This window comes from Eulemur rufifrons, chromosome 4 (genome assembly GCF_041146395.1).
Source record: "Eulemur rufifrons isolate Redbay chromosome 4, OSU_ERuf_1, whole genome shotgun sequence".
Classification (NCBI taxonomy): Eukaryota; Metazoa; Chordata; class Mammalia; order Primates; family Lemuridae; genus Eulemur; species Eulemur rufifrons.
Window position 1 is genome coordinate 68,589,508 of NC_090986.1, and position 27,547 is coordinate 68,617,054.

Sequence of the window (27,547 nt, forward strand, 5' to 3'; positions counted from 1 at the left end):
TCTATCTCTATTTCATCTGAAGTCCCTCCAACACATTCATGCACTTACTCTAGACTGATATAAGCTCCTTGAGGGAAGAGATTCCCTTTACTATGTCTTTTGTATCTCCATATATGGCCGTGGAGCCCGAACACTAGAATTAAGTGGGCTTTGTGATTTAGACAAACTATTAATATAACAACTAGTAGCAACTATTGAAAAACAAAACAAACCTTATGAACTTCATGTAAAACAATAATCACAATACAGAAATCCCTATAAGCTTTAAGCTGTGTAGCAAATCCCAATTTGTTCACGTTGTACTTCCTTGGAAACCAGTCAGCACTAGCAAGAGAGTGGCAGATGCATTCTCAGAGTGATGTGACTGGGAGAAAGAGGTGTTAATATTATCACTGCTGCTTGTGCCAGGACTCGAGCTATTGATAGAAATCTTACACATTGATAGAAAAAAGTTGAAGAAAATTTGAACTTTTACCCTACAAATAAAGATATGCCTCTTTCCTATTCTGTATTATGCTTGATCTTTTCCCTTATGTTTGTCATGATCTCAGGCTCTCCAAAATCTTAACCATAGGTGTAACCTGAAATTGGCCCCACATGACACAGTGCTGAGGATCTAAAGCTAGAGCATGCAAATACATGTTCAGGCAAGTAAACTTTGTTATAAACATGGCAATATGTTACTTCCAGATATCTATGTCACAGTATGCGCCACCAACCAAGCATGTTAATGTTAATGAATGGATACAATTTATTGGTTATATTCAAAGCATATTCTCTTAGGGACAACAAGCAAACATCGCTTATTTTGTTTTGTTTTGGTTTTAAATCCAAAATACAAGACTGCTAAAATAAGATATGAAAAGTGTCTACCTCAACTAGATTGCAGACCCCTTATTTCAGGGATATATCTTACTACCAGTCTATCTTTCACAGTATTTTACATAATGGATATTTAATTAATGAAAAATGTTGACTCTGGTTACTTATATTTATGTCCCTGCAGCACAGTTATAAACATATACATATATAACTACACAGTACGTTTAATACATTATTGTATTGGTATTGAAAATACCAATGGGTTAAACAGCAAATCATTTCTTAATAAGTCACTGTATAACAAAAATATTCCAACATGTGAATTACGACAAAATTTCTACCGCAATGAAGTGGGAAGGGATTGTCTTTACAATAAATGGTGCTACACCAAGTGCATATCCACATGAAAATCAAAACTTAACCTTGACCCCTACTTCATACCATACTCAAAAATTAATTTGAGATGATCAAAGGCCTACATGTGGAAGCAAAAATAATCAGAATTCTTAGAAGAAATTATAGAAGAATATCCCCATGATGATTTTGGGATAGGCAAAGATTTCTTAACACACTGACTGCCACACTAGAAAAAAAAGTTTTCCTCAGGGCCACAGTGTTTTACTGTGAAACTAGAATAAAAAATTCGAAAATAAAATGATCCTTTCTAACTTAATGAAAAATTTATTTTTTATTGTTTTCTGTGCATGAGTCAAATATAATTAAATTGTCAATATTAATTGTAAAAATAAAACATCAACAAGTAGGAATATTCATGAACCAACTGAAGGGTTTTGCCAAGCCAAGGGGACCACCCATCACGTAATAAGTATGCTACAGCATGGCAGCATGAATTTCCTGTGCACCATGTGGCTTCCAAGGTAAAGAGCCATGCAAGTTACATATGCTTCACAAGGCCCCAGGCTCAAAACTAGTGTTGAGTTAAATACAACTCACATGGCAGTTAATGTGTTAAATAGGACACAAAATGAAATAATATAAAAGATTAGTTTACAGGACTAAATTAAGAATTTCTGTTGATCAAAATAGACCATTAAGGGAGTGAAACGACAGTCCAAAAACTGGTTCAAAAACAAATGAAATACCACTACACACCTTCCACAATGGCTAAAATTAACAAGAATACCAACACCATGTACTAGAGAGAATGTGGAACAACTGAAACTCCCACACATTTCTGGCAGCGCAGACTAGTAGAATCGCTTTGGGAAAATGCTTAGCTACTGCTAAAACTAAAACTAATCAATTTTATTATCATTCAGATATTCCATTTCTGGGTATACACACAACAGAAAAAAAACATATCCAAGTACAGGCAAGTACAAGAATATTCATAGTAGCTTTATTTATAATATCCAAGAACTGGAAACACCCCAAATGTCCATCAGTAATAAAATGGGTAAATAAATTGTGTGTGTATATTTTTATATACGTATATATGAAGGAATTACTACACAACAATTAAAAATGAACTACTCAACTTGCAACATCAATGAATCTTACAGATATGACGTTAAATGAAAGACGTCAGAGCCTCAAAACAGACCACACACTCTATGACTCTATTTGTGTGAAGTTTAAACAGCAGGAAAAACAGGAGACAGCAGTCAAATCGTGGTTTACCTCGAGTGGGGGTACTGACTTAAGAAGGGAAAGAGGATGCCTTCTGAGGTGCTGGAAATGCTTATTTGATCTTTATATTATTGTAAATATTGAGAATCAACATTTTAAGACATATTTCATAATTATGTACATTTTCCAAATGACAAAGTTAAACTATAAAGAAAAATTTCACATATAAAAGTATTTAGGTTACTGAAAACATATTTCATACATTAGAATCTCTTTTTTTTAAATGTGTAGTGCTATACATAGAGTCTTCATTTTTCCTACGACTGCTTACTTTTTACCCCTTTAGTAGTATAGGTGCTCTGACTTTACTAGTGGAAATGAAAAGGTTGTACTATAAAAATTCCAAAAGCTGTTTCTACGACTTCATTCCACTGCCAACTTTAGTTTTATTCTTTCAACTATCTTCCACTTAAGGTATTACAATCTTCTGTACCGTAGCTTCTTAGAAGCCTTTCAAAAAATAAAAACAAAAACAAACCAACCAAAAAAATCTCATATTTTTAAGCTAATTTCCTCATTCTATATATAGACTCCTTTCGCTCTATCTAAATACATACGTTCCAGTAATTGACAATAAGTGGAAATTAAAGTTTTTAAGTCAATAAAATTATCCAAGATAAATTTAAGAGTACAAATAACATTAGTTTAAAACAATTTTAAATTATAATTTATTTTACATGCTTTTGTTTTTAAAAATAAATTTTAAGTATTTTAGCTGAAAAATATTTTTTTGTTTATTTATCCTAGCAGAACAATCTGTAAAGAATAATGTTAAACTCAAACTATTCAACTAGAACAGCACTGCTCAATCTTTAATGACTATCCTGGGAATCCTGTTAAAATACATATTCTGATTCAGTAGGTCTGGAATGGGGACTGAAAAATTTGCATGTCTAATAAATTCCCAGGTGATGCCCAAGCTGCTTATCTACATACTATACTTTGATTATTAAAAAAACATTCTGAACAGTAACCACATTCTATTAATCGAATTTAAATTACAATTTTATGTAAAGAATTATTTAGGGTTATTTTTCCAAGAGGACTAAGCAAATCAATCCTGACTACTATTAATTTGATATGGGTTTCATTTATGACAGATTATATCCTTTTAAATTAGAATTATACTATTACTATAGAACATGTCTATCCTAAATTGATATAGCATTGTGTCTTTTGCAGTATAGATACATATTCTCTTTAAACTTCACTAGGTTTGCAGTTAGAATGTTTCCTAAGAGCTTGATAAAAAGGGAGTATGCATACTTGAATACTCAAGTGCTTCAAATTGCTTTGTTAGGAAAAAGGTACATTTTTCAATAAAATTATGTCCTTGAATTTTCTTTTTTCATACTAGCCAAAGAATTAGCTCCCAAATATGTCTCTTTAAAAGTACAAAAGCAATCATATAAAAAAAAGTCCCTCTCTGGCTATATCATTATTTTAAAAGCTATTCTTCCTAACAATTTATTATCCACTTAAATTCTTTATTAACAAAAATTTCCACTTGGGTGCTTTTCTAATGAAGAACATTCTGCAATAAGTGTTGTTTTCTTCATAAGGCTAGAATCTTTTTAGGGGAAGTGAAATGGATTTCAAGTAGAGTAAGGGAAAGGTATAATTAATATAAAATATGGAACACTAAAATTTGATGAAAGGAAAACATTCTGGAAAAAACTAGAAATGGTTGTAGATATAAGTAACATATAAATTGTAAAGAGTATCATAATCTTAATTTAATGTTAAAATATCTCTAAATGTGGCCCAATTCATATATGAGCAAAACATTCAGGGTACACATATTTATAATAACAACAAAAAAAACAATAATGATGATCGGAATCCATTCACTGCTAAAAACTCACAGAAGATGCAGTATTGATTGGTATTTAATATATTCAAATTAAAATTACTTTCTTCCCTTTTACCCTATTCTGTTTCAGGTTTTAACTGGAAGAAGTCATCCTTAAAAGTTGCCTTTTATTATTCATTACAGATGACCCTTGAAAACACGGGTTTGAACCACGCAGGTCCTTTTATATATGGATTTTCTTCCACCTCTGCCACCCTGAGACAGCAAGACCAACCCCTCCTCTCCCTCCGCCTACTCAATGTGAAGATGACAAAGATGAAGACCTTTATGATGATTTGCTTCCACTTAATGAATAGTAAATATATTCTCTCCCTCATGAATTTTTAATTAAATTTTTCTCTAGTTTACTTTATTGTAAGAATATAGCAAATAATAAATATAACACACAAAATATGTTATTCTGGTCAATAGTAGGCTATTAGTAGTTAAGTTTTGAGGGAATCAAAAGTTATATGAGGATTTCGAGTGTGGGGGTCAGCATCCCTAACCCTTACGTTGTTCAAGGGTCAACTATATATTTTCCTATTTTTTTTGCAACTTTCATTTTAACTTTTACATGAGTAATAAAACTTATAGAAATTCAGTATTTTGGGAGAAAATAAAACAAAATAAATAGATAACCACTTGGGAAATAAGATCCTGACTAAACTTCAAGTAGATTAAAAATCTGATGGAAAAGTGAAACCATAGAAACATCTAAGAACATACATCTAAATGAATTTAATACATAATTCATCATTTCCCCTATAATAGATGCTAACTTTATCATATATTAAACCCTAAATGTATTTTCTTGTTAAACTTTAGATAGTACTATGCAAAAATTAAAAGTTGATGTGTCAGAAAATACTATAGGAAATTTAAAAGACAAATGACTTGCAGAAAATGTGAAGATATGACGGAGCTAATATTCTTAATATATAAAGTATATCAGAAATTAACAAGACACAGTGCAGTAGGAAAATGGCAAAAGATTTGCATAAGCAATTCGCAAACAGCCAATAAATGTATCTAAAAGATGTTCATTCTCACTAGAATCACAGAAATCAAATAAGAAAAACAGTAATATCACTTTTTGTTCATCATACTGGCAAAGATTTTTTTAAACTCTCATTGTCCAGGTTTAGCAAGGGTGGTACTTTTTCGGTAGCAGATAGTATGGTGGATTTGAGGAAAAGGGGGAAAGTAAGGGAAATGTGAGTGGTGGCCTAAGGACATGCAGCATTTGCTGGACATCATGGAGGGCTTTGCTGATGTCGGACACGATGAATTTTGGTAGCTCCAGTCTGCACGGTCATGTCATTTTAGCAGTGCTCAGCAGGCATAGTACACATAGGAGAAACTGAAAAATTGAATTAATCTAAGGTGGCTTTGCAAAGTGAGTCTGGTAAAATGACAAAGGTGCAAAAGATTTAAAGGTAATGGCAAAATAGTGATGGAATACAGGCTAACAGAAAATGAACTAAACCAGTCATTCACGTAACTAGTATTTATTGAGCTCTCCGTGAGCTGGCATGTAAGAAAATTAATTATGTTTGTATATTGATTGTTTCACCAACTACCTTACTAAAATTCATTTTCTGGTTCTATAGCTTTTCAGTTGATCCTCTTGGGTTTTCAAAGTAGATAATCATAGCATCCATAAATAATCTAATGTCTCCTCCTTTGAAATATTTAAATCTCATTTCTTTATCTGGCCTTTCTACCATGGATATTATTTAAAAGTATTGGCAAGCACTCTTGTTTTTCACTTAAATAGGAATATACCACTAGTGCTTCTATGTTAATTATGATGTTGGCTATTAAGTTTTATTGATCTTCATATGGTTAAATAATAGGTATTCTTCACTTAATTACTAAGATTTTCCTGCAACAATTTGGTCAGATATCAGAATCTAAATTTTAATATATTTTATGTACTCATTTAATATATTTCCTAACACTGAAACATTCTTGTATTCATGTATTGCTAAACCATACTTAGTTTTAATACACTCCTGGATTTGACCTGATGGTACATTTTTTTAAAACTTAAAAAAGTGACTGATTTGTGGTTTTCACTACTGCACTATCTTTAAAAAGTTTTTATGTCAGTGTTATACCACCTAAAAGGAACTGGGAAGATTTCCATATTTTTCTGTATTCTGGAGAATTATCTGTTCTTTGTAGATATGAATGAAGCTCTATATACAACCAGAACTATGGCCTAGCAATGAGTTCCTTAATAACTTTTCTTCCCTCTCCAGGTATGTTAGATTTCCCACTTCTTTTTGACTCATTTTTTATTAATTTACATTACGCTAAAAATCATTCTTCCTTCTCAGATGTTCAGATTTTAGCACAAACTGCATATGATATTCTCTAAATTTTAATTTTCATCTGTGAATTGTCTCTAATTTCTGATGCTATAATTTAAAATTTTTTTCCTTGATTACACTTACTAGAAATTTGTCGATTTTGTTAATCTTTTCATCAAATAGTCAATTCTTTTTTTGTTTCCTAATTTATCACAGAAATTTAATTCCATTCTTCCTATTTATCATAGTTTATTTCATTGTTCACTTTCGAATGTCTTAATACGAATGCCTAATACATTTCATTTTCAGTCCTGAGTTCCAAAAGTTTTCCAATTGGTAGAGCTTTGGGCAAATGCTTATCCACGTGCTTTCCCAGATACCGTAATCTGGCTCCTGTCCTCACCACAGGACTAAAATTATTCAATAAGGTTATCAATCATCTACTTATTGCCAAAGATAACAAACCTGCTACTAGAAGTCTTCGTGCAGCATCTGTCATTATTAGCTATGCCCTCCCTCTTGAAACTCAATCCTCTTGGCTCTTCTGATAGAGCCCTCTTCTCATTTTTCTCCTGCCTCTTTGGCCATCTTCTCTCAGCATCACACTGTTGACTTTTTTTTCTTCTCTTAAATGTTAAGTGTTTCCTAAGACTGTATGACCCAGTAGTTCTACTCTTAAAAAAAAAAAAAAATGATTCCTAGTGACCTTATCTAAACCATGGATTCCAGTATCTCTCATATGCAAAACTCTGTTAATCCACAATGTATAGCTCCCAACTAGATTAGACCAATTCCAGATATCCCATAGGTACCTCAAACTCAATTTATCTAACTTAGAAAACATCATCATCTTTATTTCCCAAATTATACCTTCTTTCTGTACTCTAGGTATTTGTGAGTGGCCTATGAATTATTCTAGACTATTCCTTCCATCCACATTTAACTAGTCACCAAATTTTGAAGATTTTATCTTTACTCCTCATAAAGCTGTCCCTTCATAGCTATTCCTAGAGTCTTCCCCTTAGATCATGTATTTTCATAAAAACCACCTCAATACTCTCTTAATTTTCCTGTCTTCAATCTGGCCTCCCCTTTTTTATATAACACATACCACTTTTCAAGTGATTTTTTTAATAAATGAAAAATGTGTTTATTGGTGACTCATAGCTCATGTTCTGGCATATTCTATTTGTTTCTTCTACTTAGGATGACCTCTGTCCACCCGCTTCTTCATCTATCTACACTGCACACATCCTTCAGAGTTCAACTCTATTATCTCCCTCTGTGGAAAGCTCCCTCTCTGTACAAGACTGTATGTATTAGATTGCAAAATATACTCCTTCTTTGGTGGTAGCATAGCACCCTAGGCACATATCATTCATAAAACATGTGATTATAGAGTAATAACTGATTTATTTGACCATTTTCCACTAAAGGAGAAGCAACCTGAGGCCAATAGACCTTTCATCCCTGTACTCTCATCAACTAGCACATATTTGTTCATGTTCAATGTTTGTATCATGCACGAATGATTTTATAAGAATTCTGTTTCAGTAAGAACTCACATAAACAAACATAAACAGAACTATTAGTAAACTTGTGGTGCAAACTGAAATACACAAGGCCAGAAAAAATATTAGACGGATACTCTAGCTCCACAAATTCACGTTGCTTTTCCAGCAGAATTTGAGTCGTGCATAGGGTCAGGAAGTAAACGCCTACAAAAGCTTCTCTGAGCGTAGGAAAGTGAAGATCGCCCAGTTACTGAGGATTGAATGGCTACTAACTATTTTATACTATATTACAAAACCTATGCGTAATATATGTGCCTAATATAGCTAGCCTATTAGATGAAGTAGTACAATAACAAAGCCAGCATGGTGTTTATGATACATTCTTGAAAAACTAGTGTCCTTAATAATGAAACAAACATAAAGAGGTGTGTGATCATTGTAAACTCATTCCTTAAATTTCTGCCACAATACATTGCTCAATTTAAAATATTAGATCTTCTAGGACCCTTTCAAGTTTTTGTTGTTTTTTGTGGGGTGATTTTCTTGTTTGTTTGTTTTATAAATATACAATACATAACTCAAAAGAGCATAAACTTCCTAAGGACAAAGCTGTAACAACGGGGGTAAAAATATAAGCTGTTTGGAAAAACCTTTTGTGAGAGTTCCAGTTTTCTAATCTGTATGTTATCTTACCCCTAAATATAGTAAGTCTGCTTTATACACTTTTGGTTACAGAAAAATAATAGTGAAATTAGGGCTTGAGATTCTATCTCCAATTATGACTCAGTGTCATACTGTTTCAGGAGTACACATTATATACACTTAGGTCCAATAAGTCATCTCTAAATGAAGTTTGTTGTTCATAGGAAGAACTCAAAAGAACATAGTATGTAATGGGAAAAAAATCATCAACCAATGTAAAAACATTAAAACAACACCTTTAAATGTGAAAGATTTCCATTCACATAGTTTAAGAATTATATTTTTCAAACATACCTTGTCCATTAATTTACTTGTATGAAGACTCAAGCTATTGAAGAATATTTTTTTGCTTAGCAAATGCATTTCTTCAATGGTAGTCAATAATGTAGTTGCACTATTTCCAACAATGCCACTAAAAGCAAAGAATATTTCAGGTTGCAAAAAATAGAAGCTGAAAACAATTCAATTCTTTAACTGAGTATAATGCTTTAAGAAGATCTAGATTTAAATAAATGTTTTTATGTAGAATACAACTTGCGAATTAAAAATAATTACTCTAGTTTTATATAAAATGCCAGAATTTTTTTCTTTTGAGCTAGGTAATTCAAAAATGTTTTTAATATTTTACAATCTCTTTTAGCAAAACTGTGGGTTAGAACAGACATTTGTAATATGTAAACCCATATCTCTATTTTTCCTTTATTATAGTGAATGTATGTCTTGCTTATCTTATCTAAGAAGATCTAATTTTAAGGAAAGCATTCCATCAATTGCTCTATTGCTAAAATATTTAAATTGCATAGTTACTGAGTTCTTTTAGTTAAAACTATAGCAACAGCACACCTATAAATTATAAAGTTTCTCAATTTTTATATAGCTGCCTAACTAGCAGTATAGACTAATTATGAAATGTCTAATATAGTATTTTAAAATTATTGATTCCATTAGCACATTCCATAATCCTCAATTTGCTATTACTATACAGGGCTATTTCTTAGACCCCTTCAAGGGTGTTTGCCATTTTTGCCAAGATCTAAGACAAGTATGTATATAAAACAATTTCTAATTTTATTCTCCTAATTCATATACTGAATGTGATTTTCAAATTTTTTTAGGGGAAAAGTTTTTTGTGGATGTGAAAATATGCTGTAATCCAGCAGGAAATTGTAAATTCTAAAAGCACAATAACACCTTACTATGCTTTAAAAAATTTAGATTGCTGAAGACAAATATAATGGTATCAATTAATACTGACAGTGAGATAAAAATACAGCAAATTTACTTGAAAATCATATACCACCTATGATATATTATCAAAGCAAATACTACTACTATATATTTCAGTTCCTTCTTAGACTAAAATAAATTGGATGATTCTTATATAGTTCGTGGAAACAAAGTAAATTATCACTAAAAAAAATGAATAAACCAAACAGTAAAATATAAGCAAATTACTTAACAGGTAGCCATAATACCTGTATTTAAAAGCAACAAAAAGTATTTCAGTTACAAATATTATAAGCCAAACATCAAAATACATTAGAAGGAATTCCTACACAAGCTTTTGCCTGCAATGAAAAAGCATTCCTCTGAAGTATACATCAAGCAACAGTATAAGTAAATTAAATTAATGCAAATAGAAACTGATAATTTAATAAAATTGGAGAGAAGTCAAGACACATTTACATTAATTTTTTTAAATTCTGGAGTTATCTATACTTTGCAGTTACTTATGTCTAGAATTTACTAATATTTATTCACTAGGTTTCACTAAGTGGCCCAGATACTTGTAGATACTCCTTTTGATATTTCATTCCATAATTCTACCTAACATACTTATACTCCTATTACTTGATTTTTCAGGTTTAGGTATTATATACAAATTCCCTGATACAGAAGATGAGAGTTAAACTCTTTTGCACAATTCTCCTTCCCTACCACAATACACCCAAACCACCTTCTCCAGGCTTCATGACATAGTTATGGTCACAGGGTTCTGGTAAATAACCATTCAATGTTAACCATTCAATGTTTACCATCACAATCACATAAATACTATTCAGAGGTGTCCAAAGAATCAGGGACATCTAAAACAAGGGAATGGGCAAGGTGGTAAAGGGAAGAACTGCAGTGTGACAGCCACACAGCACGCAGTAGGCCTGGAGAGCAACCCAGCTAGACTGGAGGAAAATGAAGGTTTTGAGAAAAATATCAGAAGGGGGCTGGAGAGAGATTACTTGAGGTGTTTGGCTATATGGTGAGACAATGCACTTAATGGCTTGGATCTGAAATAGTGATAAGGGTATACGAAAATAAGCAAGTACAAAAACAAAGCAATTGTTAACTCCAGGGAGAAAAGTTTTACAGGAAAGGATATGTAATTCAAGTTGCTCAATTTCCTGTTTCCTGGATTCCGTATCTCTCTCTTTTTTTTTTTTTTTTTTTTTTTTGGCAGGGGTGGTGGGGGGCGGGGATAGTTTTAATCTATAGGAGGTAAATTTTCTGAGATCTTGCATGTTTCTTGTTTTTTCCTCCAATTTCACTGGCTATTCCTTCCCAGTTTTCTTTGTCGTTGACTCTTTTTCCTTGTCTTGACCTGTAAATATTGGAGGTTCCCAGAACTCAGTCCTAGGCCCTATTCTTTATCTAAACTTACTCCTTCAGTGATCTTACGTAGTCCCATTGTTTTGAACATCACTTACATGCTGAAAACTACCAAATACATAGTTTTAGCTCTGATTCCTCTCTGCATTATCTGCTCACTCAAAATCTCCTTCTGTATGTTCACAGGTACATCAAGTCTGACATAGACAAAACAGAAGTGAACTCTTCACTACCCACCAGCCCCACCAATGTGTTCCTCACCAGCATTCTCCATCTCAGCAAACAATACCATTCACCCAGCTGTTCAAACCCAAAGCCAAAAATTCATCCTTGACTCCTCACATTTCACTTCATTTAGTCCATTTTTATGTTCGATTGGCTAAAACACAAATTATCTCCAGAATCAACTACTCTTCATCACCTGCAAGACTATCACGCTAGTCTAACTCATCATCTCTACTTTTCTGATTTCATCTCCCTCTGCACCTTTGAACGCACTACCCTACAACCACAGGTCTTCCTTCTGGTTCTCCAAAATGCAAGCTTTTCCTAGCTTCGGGACCAGAGTATATCCCTCCCTAGGACACTCTTCTCCAAGATTCTTTCATGCCCAGTTCCTTCATGTCATTCAGGTCTCTGTTCAAGTATCACCTCTACTGAAAGACCTTCAAAAATAATCACACACTCCCCTACTCAATACATGGCCACTCCCTGGACTATTTCCTTTCTCTTCAGTCCCTTATTACTATCTAAAATTATTATTTGATACTTGCTTAATTGTTTGTCTCCTCTACTGAAATGTAAGTTTAAGCTCTGTTTTGTTCATTGCTGTTTCTTTAGTACCTAAAAGAGTAACAGGTATATACTCAACTTTTTAATTGACTAAATGTGGAAATGCATGAAAAAGTAGAAAAAGTACATACAAAAAATGTATCAAAAGATTTTAACTGTCATGCTTAATATCATCATCTTCAAAGATATTAAAGTTATAATTCTCAGAGCCTAAAAAACCTATTATCTTCAGAATCCAAATGATTTTATTTCTATCATTTTCTATATTTCTACTGTTTCCAGCATTAGAAACTGAGTTATTATCTTTAATAATAAATTTAAAGATCATGAACATTATCATCATGGACATTACTAAACAATTTAGAAAATTACTTTACTAGCATGTTTTTATATCACAGCATTTGCTACATCTAGCTGCTTTCAGCTGCCCTTGTATTTTCTAAGTATGTATCATTATCTTATTTTAGGAAGACTATAACATTACAATTGAAACTAATTTATTAGGAATAATAAGTTTATATCTAAAATGTTAGGGGACTAATCCAAATCCTATCTCTGATCAGTTTTGTAGCCTATGGTGTCTTAGTTTTGTTTGAAAATCTACCAATAAGATATGAAACCCATTTTCTTAGCTGTGAGTTTTGGGTGGCTACTCTGAGTCACTAAGGGGTAGGTGATAACCTTACCACACTCTTTCACTCATTATGCCCTATTGTGAATGTAACAGGTAGTTGCCATGGATCTCTTTTACTAATGCAGGAAGACTTACGGTATAGTCTTAATGTATAACATGCATATAATGATTCACACAGTGTGGAGGGTCTACTAGTTATACTTAGTCTATACATAGTATTTATTTAGTATACACAGTGAAAACAAACCAAAAAAATCTTACACTTCTCTCTAACTGAAAAAGAATATCACACCAGATTTAACAAGCACATATCACCATTCCACTTACCTGATTGTATGATGGTAAAATTTGAGAAGATTAGAAATTTTATATAATAAAACTGCTCCAGGTTCAGCAACTATTACTTGTTCAATTCGAACCTATTAAAACATGCGAGAAGAAATTAAGCATTTCTTAAAAGTATAACTTTTATTCATTAATGATGCGGTATAAACAACATAAAAATTAATGATACAATTTTATTATTGCAGAGATCACAAAAGGCCTTCTAAATGAAGAATTTCTGAGAATTAAGTCAAAGGGGACGGTGAAGTAACAAACAGTTAAACACAGATATACTCTACAAAAATATGATCCATTATTTGTAGCATTTAGCTCAAGCCAGTTATTATCAGAAATATCAATACAATGAGATCATTTTGAGGTTTATCACCACTATATAATATAATTTACTTCAATATTAAATCACAAAGAAGCTGCTACATCCCTAAAAGCACATTATCGATGAAAATATATTGTCAAATATTCAGAAAAAATTAAAGAATTCTTGTCTTTAAACTAATATATTAATACCAAGTTTCTATTGGTATATTAATCAAAGAATAGGAAAGCAGACAAGTCTTAAATTAGCACGGACACATTTGCCTAATTATGAATATTAGACTACCAGGGAAAAATCAGATCTATTAATAGTTCAAGATTAACTTGATCTGCCTCAAGATTACCCAACACAAACCTTTTCTAATGAAATTTAATCCCTCACTGATGTTTCTTACATTATATCCCCTCAGTAATGAATACAATCTAAAGCACACTGATATATGCTTACTTACATAACACAAATTGTATTATATCTGCCCTTAAGCTACTGCTTACATTGTATTAAGCCTGTTCTTGCTTTCCTAACTAATGTTTTTCTAAGCACAAATACATTATAGACATTGTATTTTCTGCTTCTTTTACATCTCTGCATCATCTGGCAGAACAGTACACACACAACAGATGTTTAATAAATGCTTTTGGAAGTTGAACTTTCTCTGTACTTAGATTTTGGCATATGTCATAACGCCAACAAATGTGATTTGCTAAAATGAGATTTTATAAATGTATGTATATCAGCATACAAAAACCTCTTATATTATACAAATTAACTTACGTTGACATTAATATGTTTATGAAACTGATTTATCTTTTGGCACAACACAATAGACTAACTACCACAATACCAGAGATTCTGAATGGCATCTGAATTTAAAAACCGTAATTTTCATGTGACAATTTATTTTTGGACCAAGACCTCAACAGTGGTTTAAATTATATATTATATCAATAAATGTGATATTTTATGAATTTTAATATAATTATTAGAGCAAAATATAAAAGATGCTAATTGTAGACAGACAGCCCTTCCCTAGCAGATTTATCACACCATCTCCGCTATCTGGCAACCTGCCTACGAGAATTTTGAGGCATCAAGAAAATACTCTTCGTTCTAACTCCCTTCAGAAAGAAGAAAGGAGGGGAGGGAGGAAAAGAAGGAAAGGAAAAGAAAAGAGGGAATGGAGGGCGGAAGAAGGATAAAAACAAAAACAAAACCAACTCCCATCCCTTTCCACACATACACAAAGGTTTGGAGGCAAAGTGGCGGCATCCTTTCAGCTACAATACAGAATACAACAGAGAAAGCTGCAAATTCAGGAGATTTACAAATGACACACCAAGATTGCTTGCCTGCCACAGAAAAAGAAACACTCTGTCTTTTGAGGGCCATATAAGATGACAACCATTTTCAGCAAAAGCCAGCGATCATAGGAAAAACAACAGGAGACAAGAGAAGCAAAAATTAAAAAGAAAAAAGGGCAACAGAGACTAAAGAAGTGGTGGCAGCAGCAACTGACTGGAAATTATCATGGTGATGACACTTCAGAAAAAGAAAAATGATTGAGTGACAGAAAAGTAGCCAAAACATCTATTATACACCATTATGAAAAGTTTAGCTGCTTATCAATTAAGAAGAAATTTCATATTAATGTAAAAACACATAGATCACTAAGAATAACATTCAGAATTATAATTGCAAAACAAAATACTACACACAGAAAGAAAATTCTTACCATAGGATAACCCTATCCCTGAGTATATAAGGGAAGGGAAGGTGTAAGAGTTGTTAGATTTTATATAGCTATCAAGCTAATCTGATGTATAGCTACTGTGGACATTTGCTAAATATTTTCTGAAGTATGCAATGAATATTACTATCACATAAAAAGATTTAAAGTTTCTGTTACTTCAGAAACTAAAGGGAATTTTCCTCATTTGACAACAAAAAGATGCTTGCTTACTAGTTCCATTTTTACCTTTGGTATCTTATATTAAAATTTGTCAGGGGATCACAACAACATCTTACTATTGTTATATACATCTTCCTGGGCATATACATTCAGGGAAGATGGAATGAAAATTTTTAAGTATATTTTAAAACAAAAACAGACTTCGGTACATAATTTCTTTATATAAGCAGTAGGTGTTAGTTTAACACATTGACTGCCAGCCACGCTAGAAAAAAATTTTTTTCCTTGGGGCCACAGTGTTTTATTAAGAAAATTGAATAAAAACTTTGAAAACAAAATGATCTTTTCTCATTTAATGAAAAATTTGTTATTTTTTATTGTTTTCTGTGTGCAAGTTACATGCAACTTGAAAAATAGTTCCTGTGGCTCCGAAGGTGAAGAGACGTGTGAGTTACATGTGCTTCATGAGGCCCCAGGCTCAAAACTAGCGTGAGTTAAATGCAACTCACATGGCAGTTAATGTGTTAAACATTTTTAACATAATAACATTTCTTACTCAGACCAGGACAGGAAATTTTAAGGTTCCTTCCAACCCTCAGATTCTAGAATTATGATACTTTATACAAGCACTTTTAAAAAAGAAAAGAAAAGCTATAATAAGAAGCATAATACCATAAGTAATGAGAGGAAAAGGTAAGGCAGATGAAGTACGATTTACTTATCAAAGTGACTAGGAGTTTCATTTAACTATATGGAGTTATAAAAAGGTATGAAGAGTGTAGAAAAATAAATCTTACTTTTATTCTCCCTGTTCTTTTTTTATCTTTCCAATAACTTACAGGATACAAAATAAGTAACTTTTATATGAGCTAGAATGTCTGAAAATCAAACTATGGCAAGTAAATATTTCATTTGGGAGAAACAAAATCATTTCAAAATACTTTGCTATTATTTACTGAATACATAATTAGACCTTAAGATAATCAAGTTACAGTAATTATTAAGTTTATAAATAGAACCAATTGTCACAGGGTATGTCATCTGAGATCTCCTTGCCTGAGACAACATACCAAAGAAAAATCTCAAAAATAAAAGAAAATTAGTTTTAAAATTTACTTCTTAATAACAATTAACAAAACTTCTGGATTTCAATTTCTATATACTAAATTGAAGTCAATCAGCAAGAAAAGTAAACTCATAATTGCCAAGTATTCCATAAATACTAATAAAAGAAAAGAGCATCTGTTGCAGGCTTATTGAGTGACAAAAATTTTATCTGATTTAATTCTCACAACAACCCTGGATGGTAGGTATTTTTATATACATGTTCAATGTGAGCAAATTAAGGTGCAGAAGAGTTAAGCAACTAGAAAAAGTGAACACAATTAAATGGAAAAGTGGGAATTCTAACCCGAGTTTGACTCCAAATTCTGCTCCTTGTACTATAAGCAGTGTTAATAATATCGATGCATATTATTTTATCCTCGGATTATTATTTATTTCCATGATAAGCAAAAAAATTTACTGTGCTTGAAGCAACAAAGTAAATACAGTATGTTCTTAGTAAGTCTCTGTTAAGAGTTCATAGATCAGCTGTTTCAATTTAACGGACTTTTCCTGGATTGATTAACATAAATTTCCACAGGAAATACAACCTATAAAAAATAAGTCAATATGTGCAAACTAAGAATTTATTTCCAATTTTCTTACAGATAAAATTGGCAATGATTATTCTTAAATGTATTTAATTAGTCTATATTAATGTGTTAATTTGCCAAAATTACAGCTTCAGTTCAAATGGGTATCGGTTTCTTTAAATTCATAAAAATAAGGCAATAATTTAACCAGATACCATACAACATATATAAAAACAAAACATTTTACCTTTAGAGGCCTGCACACACCCTCGGTAATATGCCCAACAACTTCTTGAATACTTTCTTCAACACCTAAAATTAATTACTATATAATTAAAATTTTTTATTATACTTTGCTTCATATAAGTTCAAAAAGCTAGTAACAATGATACATATGAATAACAGCATTAATAACATTTAAAATAACCATAATAATATTTTTTATTAAGTTTGATATCTTTAATAGCTAATGTGTACCTAGAAATTCTTGTTAGTTCATTTGACTGTTCAGTTAATAAAATGAACATCATTTACTTGTGGAAAAAACTAAATGTATGAAACAGGAAAAAAAGACTATGAAATTTATCAATTGAAGAAAGTGATGTGAAGATGTATTAGCATTTATTTTATTAATACAAACACCTTATTTCAGACAGTACTGGTGAGCACAAAAGCTGAGGGCAAAAAGTTGAAAAACACATCTTACAATCTAATGGAAAAAGCGTTATTTTCTAAATACTAACTATTTATCAAGTACTTTACTGAGTACCTGACATTTACTGCTTGTACCCACCTTCATTCTCACAGATGGACAAAGTGAGGCTCAGAAGATTTAAGTCATTCCCGCAGAATAACCTATTTCATCTAATTCCAATCTATTTTCTTCCCACCTCTTTAATAATCAATACTGCCTCTCATATATACTTTTCTAAAACATCTTTAAAGAAACACATTCTTTTAAACTGGGTAATTCAAATAATAACAGAAGAAAACTTGAAAAAAATGCAGACTTTGTGCCAATCTAACATATATGCTGAGTCGAATCTTAATACTGAAGAGTCGAAAGCTACGAGGTTAAGTATCACCACCGATCGGTACACCGGCCTCTCTTGCAGACCGTGTGATGAACCACGGTGATGTGTGGCTGAGCTAAGCAAAACAGTCAAGTGCTACCAGGTCACAATATATCTCTTTACTTCCTATCAAAAACAGAACATCTTTTAATCACACGCTAAGCCCTCAAACTCTAAAACACGCACGTTTTAGGTAACCACAACTAAGATTTGGAATTTTATAAGCAAGACATCAACAACTCTCAAATGTAGTCATTTTTTTCCTTGAAATCAATACAAAAATTTAAAGTACACTTAGTACATACAGTAATTATTTTAAAAAACAGTCCCATGAGAATGAAAAAGCTGGGTAGTAGAAATGAAAGAACTAGTATCTTAATGAATGACCTTCAGAAAGTCACTCAGTCTGTTTACTCACAGATAAAATGAAGATAACACCACTCTTTACCTTTAAAGTATCAGGGCAAGGATCTGAGATAAGGTACACTAGACACTCCAGAAATGTCTTAAAACTGAAGTTAGAGGAGTCTAGGCTTGATATGAAAGGTTATAAGTGTCCACTATAAAACTGAACAGCTCAGTCAGATGAATGTGAGGGAGGACAGGGTCTATTAGCAAAATAAGGGAGAATCTAGAGAGACAAAGAGTAATTAGGACACACTGTACCATCTAGTTGAGAAGTGTTTATTTATCGCTGTGAAGAAGATGGCAACAAGAATAGAAACAGAGAAGCTTATGCTATTTTCTAAAATTAGGTATTAGCAGTAACAATCGGTGCACCTACCTTGTGTAGTTACATGCTTCAAGAGAGCTTCAAGGTGTTCCTTTTCAGAAGCAGTAGCTTGATGGAGCCAAGCCAACATATCTCCCACATACCTAATGGAAACTAAATATTAGTAAATATTTCCTTGGGAAAAAAAAATCCAACATTGTCTACCGTTATCTGATAATTATACCTCAAAGGGTCGTGAGAGTGCATTTCAATAGGTCTAGGTGTACCTCCTGGGCCCCCTCTTGTAAGAGCATCAATAAATCCACGAACAACTGTACTTCTTCTGGCTGTTCCAAATTCATCTAAGGTATACCTAGAAGAAACAGGTTATAGGAAAAGCAGTTGGCATTTTTTTCCTAATGGTTATATCAGAACTATTCATGCAATTTCTAAGATAAGCAAGACACAGCTCCTTTAGGCACTCCTTCAAACAATACTGCTTTTAAACAAGAACAAAAGATTTATGAGATAACTTTAGCATATTGAAAATTCAATCTAAAGGCACATGTTTTTACTCCTTCCAAGAAAGAATACTAGGATTTGGGACTAAAACAGGGGCAGCAGCCATAAGGGAGAGAGCAATTAATTTAGTGAAACAAAGTCAAGCCAAGGTGGGAATCCCTAACTCTTCAAGTTTCAGTATATTTGCAGTCCAAAGCATGATGTTCCACTGTTTTACGTGAAACCATAATATCTAGCACTCAAAAGCTGGTCATTTAATTAGAACTCTGCAATCCAAAAATTAAGATTTTTCTTCTATATTAAAAAATGATCCTCTACACATACTATCACAATTTGCCCCCAAAATTGCTATCCATTTTTTAAAGCTTATTTTGACCTCAATATTAGACATTTAAATTAAATGTTCCTTAAATTTACTGACCAATCATGCATACACAGCAAGTATCTTTTTAAAAATACATATATATTTAGAAGTCACCCATTATAATTGAAAAGAGAGAAGACGGTTTTCTATAACAAGGTGAAGGAATTGGTAGGAAAGGAAAGCTCTGAACTGGGGGATAGGACAATTTGAGATGCAATTTATGAAGATGGCCTGGAGTTGCCAACAGTGCCCATTTCTTTGACTAGCCTCAGCCCTTGTTTCCCATTATCACCTCCATTCCTTAGACCCATTCCCAGTTGAAAGTTCTTTCTATTTTAAACGTATACAGGAAAACAAAATATTTTTTAGCAGTCCAAGGTTAGCAGATTCTTCTAGACCCATTAACTTTTAAATCCCTAAACAATATTCTGCCAGACTAAATCATAAAGTTTCATTAACCTATACATAAAGAAAAATCATCAAAACTTCCCAAAGATTTCCAAAAGAATTCATTTCTTAGGCTATACTACTTTCTTTCATATGCTGATTGATTGAAAAATCCACATTTTGTTAAATACAAGAAAACTGAAAGGAATTATTTCCAAATAAAAGGGCAAGTCTGGAGATGTGGTGAAATGCTATAAATTTTTAGGAATCTGAATCTTTTTTGAGGACTGTTTACTATTAACCAGACTGTGGTTCTTTGTGTGTTAGTTTTCAGTTAAAAAGAAATGTTTTCAAGTTCCCTGCAGTGACATACTAGTATAGGAAAGGGAAAGTGCAATATCTACCTAAGTTTCGCTTAATTGCCTTGCATTTACTTTCTATTTTTAAAGCAAATTAGAACCAAAATGCTCACTTCTATTTTTCTCTCTCATGCTTTTAAATTATAAATCCGTTTGGCCCGAAGAAGGCCTTCTTTTAAATGATCGCTGGATTCTATGAAATAACGAGCTTATTACCAGATGACTACTTTAGGCAGCACAAAATTCACAAACCTTTAACTTTTTAAATATATAGAACTAATCCTCACTCCCAAGAGCCTACTAACCATAGTAAAAATAAACAACATGATTTGTTTCAAGGACTGTTCACTGGTACTACTGTTATAACAAAAAAAAGTTAATCTACTGGTATTTAAGTGTGTGTGTGTGGGGGCGGAATTACCAAGCCTGGAAAACACTGGAATTTAATCTGTTCAATAATATGAAATATGAATAAACATTAATATTAATATTAACCCTCCTATAGAACAAATATAATTGAAAGCAAAAACAGCAGAAGACACAATGAATGTTCAACAATATCTGTAGACATGAAACATCCTTCCCAGAGATGGAAGAAAATGTCTTTGACCAAAATCAAACTCTCTTGCAACAATGATCAAAAATCCAAAATGTATTTTTATAAAGGTGAGTGTTCAAATTATGTAAATATTCTAAAATGTCTCTAGCTAAAAGAGTTAATTCCATTTAAAAAATGGAGTTTAACTATAGCTAAACATGATTTTTTAAATCATGTTTAGCTATAGTTAAAAAAGGGAAAAATTCTGGTCAAAAAGTAAATTAAAAGAAGAAAAATTCTGATCAAAAAACAAGTTAAAAGATAAAAGAATAGTATAGAAGCTCCTCTTTAGAATACAACAAATATATAAAGAATGAAGAAAAATCAGCAATATGCCTATTACTACACTCTTAAATAACATATTCTGAAGGTTTACCAAAGGAAAGAAATCATTAAATTTTTTTCACTTCATTTATAATAAATAATTTTTTAAAGAAGTTTCTATACTTGATTTACCAAAAGTAAATAATGCATTAACATTCTAGTTCTATCCTACCTAAAAAAACACTGAGTATGGCAACTTTCCCCAGGGCCTCCAATAATTGACATTTTTCTTACACATGCTACTACAGATTTGAGACACAATCATGAATAGTGAAGCTTTTATACTAATACATTACTTATAAAGTTCATACAGTGCCATCTGGTGGTTAACATGATAAATTATTAAGTTTTTCTTAAATTTAAGGAAACTTATCACTTTGAAAAAATATTTGATTACTTAAGGAGAAGCCAATTTTCTCTTTTTTAGCATTTATTTTATCTCAATCATTTGGCCTTAAAAACTTACTGCCTTGCTCAACTTCCAAACACCTCTTAAAATTTCCCAAATTGCCATTATTGCCCTGTGCCCTGGAATGTGCCTTTGCTTCTTTAGTATGGCTCCAGTCTTTGTCTTTCAAGCTTTTTCCCTGGTTGCCAGGTAGGCCTTAAATACACCCCTCTTTAGCTGAGAGCTTTCTAGTCACTTCCACTCAAAATCAAAATAATACCTAAAATTTAGTGATGTGCCAAGCATTACATTAAGCCCCCATGTTAGCAAATTTAACCTTCACAACAATTCTGTAAAATAGGCACTCATACTTGTACAACCAAGAAAACTGAAGCTTATAAAGGTTTAAGGCCTTGTCAAAAAAATCTGATTCAAGAGCCCACCTTATAAACCATTAATTCAACATTGGTCCTTTCCAAGTGTTGATCAAGAATTATAACTCAGTAAAAATTTATTTGCGTGGTAGAAGTAAGTTGTCTTTTTCAGGTGTTCAAAACATACAAATCTCTTTTAAAAGATTAACCTTGTGAACAAATATTAATCTGTAGACAATGTAACATCTAATTAAAATCAAACATCAAAAATGTTTAAAGTAATAAAAGATTCACAATCAATGCCAGTATCTTAAAGTGAAAAAGTTGGGAAAGACATTTCAAAACAGAAATAAACTGCTAAGCTGCTGATCAACAGCGAACATTAGCTTATCACATGCATATGTACAACACTCAGGGCTATTATGATCTGGCCTTTGCTACTAATTCAAGAGCCAGTGCAAGCTTTTGCAATTAATTCCCAAACGTCCAAGTTTGCTCTCAATCCACGACTTTGCACCTGCTGTTCCCTCAACCTGAAATGTTCTGTCCTACCTTTTCTTCTAAGAAAATGCCTATTCAACCATCAGAACTCACTTTATACCTACTTCCCTTAGGAAACTTTCCCTGATGTTCATCTCTTTCCCCTACCCCAGAATAGGCACCTGAGACATGACCTTAGACTATACAATTAATATATTTGATCAAAATGCATTTGTTTATTTTTGGTTCCATAAAATAGAGCAATTTGAAGGCAATGTTTTACTGATGTTGTGTCCTTAGTACTTAGAATGGTGCTTAACACATGGTACTCAGTAAGTAGCACTTGAGTGTTACTACTTTACAAAGTTGTCCCAGAATTTGTGTTCTGTAAACTTATTATAGGATAAGTAATGTTCCAATCAGAAGGTAATGGGAAATCCCCTAAAAATAGTATAAGTGTTTACCTAAAAGGGATGATTCAGAGCAGGATTCAATACCTTGGTAAAGTACCTTAGTTTTCTGTTTCCTGAATTATCATCAACCCCTTGGTTTACCTAAAGCTTAAGTCTCATACTACTTAAAAAAAAAAAAAAAAAAGGATTTACTTTTTATGAGAAACAAAAGAATAAAATTAAAATACAAAAATAAAAAATATGTCAACAAGTTTTAAATGCATAGGATTGTTATCTAAAGTATTACCACATAACTCTTAGTTGGCATAACTTACAGGATCAAAGACCTGAACCCTCTCTTTTCTTGAATTCTATTAATAAAACACTGACACTAAATATCCTTTTTTTTGTCTCTGAGTAATTATTTCTCTCAGTCCCTATATGACTTCCTTCTCTCCAGGCATGGTTGATACAGGAGTTTTAGTAACTTACTATTCCAAGGGAGTTAATGAGATGACAGACTAGGGAGAAGCCACTTAACCTCTACATAAATAAGAGGTAGTGGAGATGCGGGGACACCTTGATTTTCCTCTCCATATTATATTCTATAGCAGGTAATACTCAAATAAGCTGATATGCCAATGATACCCATACAAGTTGAGATGAAAAGATCACTGAAATTATTATAAATATTACTCAAGCGACTATATGTGAATTTGATATACTGAACATTAATGTAAATTATGAAAGGAAAAGTAGAGTTTCTTTTTTAATTAGAAGAAAGTCACTTCTCGTTATCATTGGAGTTTAAAAAGAAAGAAAAGATAAAAATTAAGAAAAGCAGAAAGTCACCAACTTATATAAGACAGGTCTATCCTGCAGGGCTTCCATTGCCTGAGTTAATACTGGAGATACATCACATGATTCTTGTGTCAATGTTCTGCATTCACCTGAAAAATAATTTACATAACTTCTATTAAATTAAAATTAGGTCTTTATTATGTCCATTGTATATCAGGAGCCTAAATTCTATAGCATACATCCTAGGAAAAAAACGCTTAGAAAAACCTAGAGAATATGCCAATCAAAAACTAATTTTTGCTGTCAAACAAAAAATTTAAGTTTAAGCAGTTCTATAACTTTAAATGTCCACATATATTATTACAAAAAACGACAATTCAAAGAAACCAATCAATGAACGGATATTTACTGAATCACTGCCATACACATGGCAGCATAAGGGAAGAGGGGAGGAGTTCTGAAAACACATCGTCAGTTCCTTCTCTCAGGAGCAATCTTCAAGCAATTCGTTAAAGATATTAATGTGAATAATTGATATATGGTAATAAAATTATTAATGTAATTTCAAAGTAGTTTGGATTTTAAACTCTTAAAAATCTCTACAACCAAGATTTTCTTTATTTTACTATTCTAATTTTATCCATAAAATGCTTACAGATGCCTACTATGTTCAACAAATTTAGAACTTGTTCAGAAACTCCCATCCTTTTGCTATACAAGGACTTCATACCAGCAGTACATCATGTAGCATGCACTGACTATAAAGAAAAACATATGCATGTGCAGACTTGGAGATAGCTTAAAATGACTTCATAGTCACTGTTGCTTGTTTTAACTATATTCTCTGGTTTTAAGAAGCTGTTTTGCAAACAGTTTATTGAAATATTTTAAAACAAAACTAAAGCAAATAAAGCATTTGTGGTAGGCAAAATAATGGCCCTCCAAAGATGTCCACACCTTCATTCCTGGAACCTGTGAATATGTTACCTTACTTGGCAAAAGGGACTTTGTGGATGAAATTAACATGATAGACCTTAAAATAGGGAGATTTTCTCAGATTACTCCAGTGAGTCCAAGGTAATCACACAGGCCTTAAAATGGAAGAGGTTGGCAAAAGAGTTAGTCAGAGATATGCAACAGAAGAAGAGGCAGGAGAGATTCAAAGTGAGAGACTGACTTGACCCATTACTGTTGGCTTTGAAGACAGAGGAAGGGGCCACAAGCCAAAGAATGCAGGCAGCCTCTCAAAAATGGGAAAATCCTCAGTGACAGCCAGCAAGGAAATGCAGACCTCAATCCTACAAATGGAAGGAACTGAATTCTGCCAACAAACTGAATGAGCAATGAAACAGATTATCCCTTAGAGCCTACAGAAATGAATGCAGCCACTTTGAACACTTTGATTTTAGACATGCAAATAAACATGTCTGATTTCTGTCCTACAGAACATAAGATAGTAAATACGTGTTATTTTAAGCCATTAAGCTTGTGGTAATTTGTTACAGCAACAGGAAAAAATTAACTTATCATTTATAATTTTACAGTCATGTAAATAACAAGAGAGATCTAATCAACTTTAAGATAATCTAGGACAGAAACATTGTCTTCATTTTTAAATTTTTTATTCCCATCCTTAATCAAGCATACTGCTTAGCTGATAATAGATGCTCATGGTACAAATACAAAGACAATATGTTCAAAGTAAAGTTTTTCTTTTTAAAAACATTTCTGGTTGCTAAAATCAAAATTTATCAAATAAAGACTAAGTGAAATTTTAAAAATAAAATGCTAATATTCATGAATCTAGACAACATGAAAGAAATAACTTACTTTGAGCCCATCGGTAAAGTCTTTCATAAGACGTTTCTTGAAGCAGGGCCATCTGTTCCATAATTTCTAAACTAAAAAGAACAAATTTATTATAATTTAAACTTTAAGTCAATAGTTACATGTAAGCACCTAATTATTTTGTTTAATTACAGAATGATTTGGCAATAGCACATTAATTTTTGATCATTTTATGGAATGATTTTTAATAGTTTTTTTACAGTTAAATAACCCAATTTAATTAAATTAATTAAATTTTTATTAATTTAATTAAATTAATCCAATTTATTAAAATTAATCAAATTTCAATATCATCACTTACTTATCAACTGCTGTTTTAGTCTAAACATGTCAGGGTATAACTTCCCCTTTTTCCAAAGATAAATAAAGATTAAACTCCTATTTCACAAAACGTCATACAGCTTCAAAAAGAACCTAGAATGTCTTTCAAATTTTGGAAACGTAAATAGCAATACAATTAGTGCAATGAACAGCTACTCACCCTGCTGTTTGCTGATTTGTACGCAAGAGAACTTTGACATCATTATGAATCTGTTTTACTCTTCCCAGTGCCTTGAAAAAATCCTTTAAAATTAAGAATGTGACTTTATGTTCATGCTTTCAGGTAAAATCACATTACTTAAAATTGAAAGATCACTACAAAGGGAAAACAAATTCTTTCACCTATTCTATTTAAGCCTTCCCATAAGGATCTCAACTTTCTCTAAATTTTTACAGCGGGGGTAACAGGCATTTATTCACATTTTAAAACATCTATTAATCCAATGCCTACTCTGCCAAATACAAATAGTGTGCTAGTTGCTAGGAATACAAAATTTATAAAGACAAAAATCCCTGCCCTCAAGAAGTGTATAGTCTACTGAGAGAGAAATAATACAAACCTAAAGATTATTACATAAAGAAAAGCATACTATGTATTACGCATCTATGACTGAAGCATGGCATTCCTATTGCTGAAGATGACATTTTATATATCTGTTATACACTTGTTCTTGCCACCTCTTTCAAGAGCAGAATGCAAACCTGAACATATAAAAGATGTTCATTAAATATTTAAGAATTGATTGAGGCTGAACTTTTCTTTAGAAAAATATACTGGAACCTTAGTTTCCAGAATGCCACAGTGTTCCAACCATGCAAATAATGGATGTGTTATTTTTCTTTGATGAATAAAACTAGAGGGTTTTCTCTAATAGTTCTCTAATATTGCTTAGTATTTCTGCCAAGTAAAGAAAAAGTATGATGTCAAATATTTCAAATGTGCTACAATCCTCAAATTACAGTACATACTAATAGGAAATGTCTCTACCAATTCTCTCACCTACCTCCCTCCCTACTCCCAGAGGGTTGGTTCCATTCCAGCCAAGGCAGTAAAAGTGATATCTACTAAGAAATGCTCACTAAGACTCCTTCCCCATCTTAAGAACCCTTCTTGCCTTCTATCTCAGAATGATGACAACAGGCTTAAATTTATGGCTCCTCCCACTGAGGAGATCACAAGGTTCCTTTCTGGAAAAATTGAATGTTTTCAAGAAAAAAAAAAAAAGAAACTTTTTATTGTTGTTTAGCATTTTGAGAAGTTTTACAGTTTTGTTGGTCAATTTGGAAAAAAATGGCATAGCTTTAAAAATTAATTAGATGAAAAGATAAGCAATTTCCAACTCCAGGAAAGACAAAAGGTTATAAAAGAAAAGAACACATAATCACTGTAATGTCACTGTAATGAAAAAAAAGGAACTGTGCTATAACTATACTATGAGTTATGAAGGCCATAAAGAGAAAATTTGTGTGTATTGTTTGTGTTGGGGGAAGGGTAGAGAGGAGCTAAGA

General features: G+C 32.2%; 1 protein-coding gene across 2 annotated transcripts in view; it reads right to left on the reverse strand.

Annotated features, from left to right (window-relative positions):
• Nucleotides 1–27,547, reverse strand: part of COG6 (component of oligomeric golgi complex 6) — an 89,284-nt gene that overhangs the window by 50,938 nt on the left and 10,799 nt on the right. For both annotated transcript variants that reach the window (XM_069467302.1, XM_069467301.1), the window contains exons 6-13: nt 26,199–26,281; nt 25,700–25,770; nt 23,925–24,018; nt 19,125–19,253; nt 18,953–19,044; nt 17,343–17,407; nt 13,216–13,307; nt 9,153–9,270 (exon numbers count right to left, since the gene is read on the reverse strand). In XM_069467302.1, the coding sequence (XP_069323403.1) occupies nt 9,153–9,270; nt 13,216–13,307; nt 17,343–17,407; nt 18,953–19,044; nt 19,125–19,253; nt 23,925–24,018; nt 25,700–25,770; nt 26,199–26,281 (744 nt within the window). The remainder of the gene's footprint in view (nt 1–9,152; nt 9,271–13,215; nt 13,308–17,342; nt 17,408–18,952; nt 19,045–19,124; nt 19,254–23,924; nt 24,019–25,699; nt 25,771–26,198; nt 26,282–27,547) is intronic.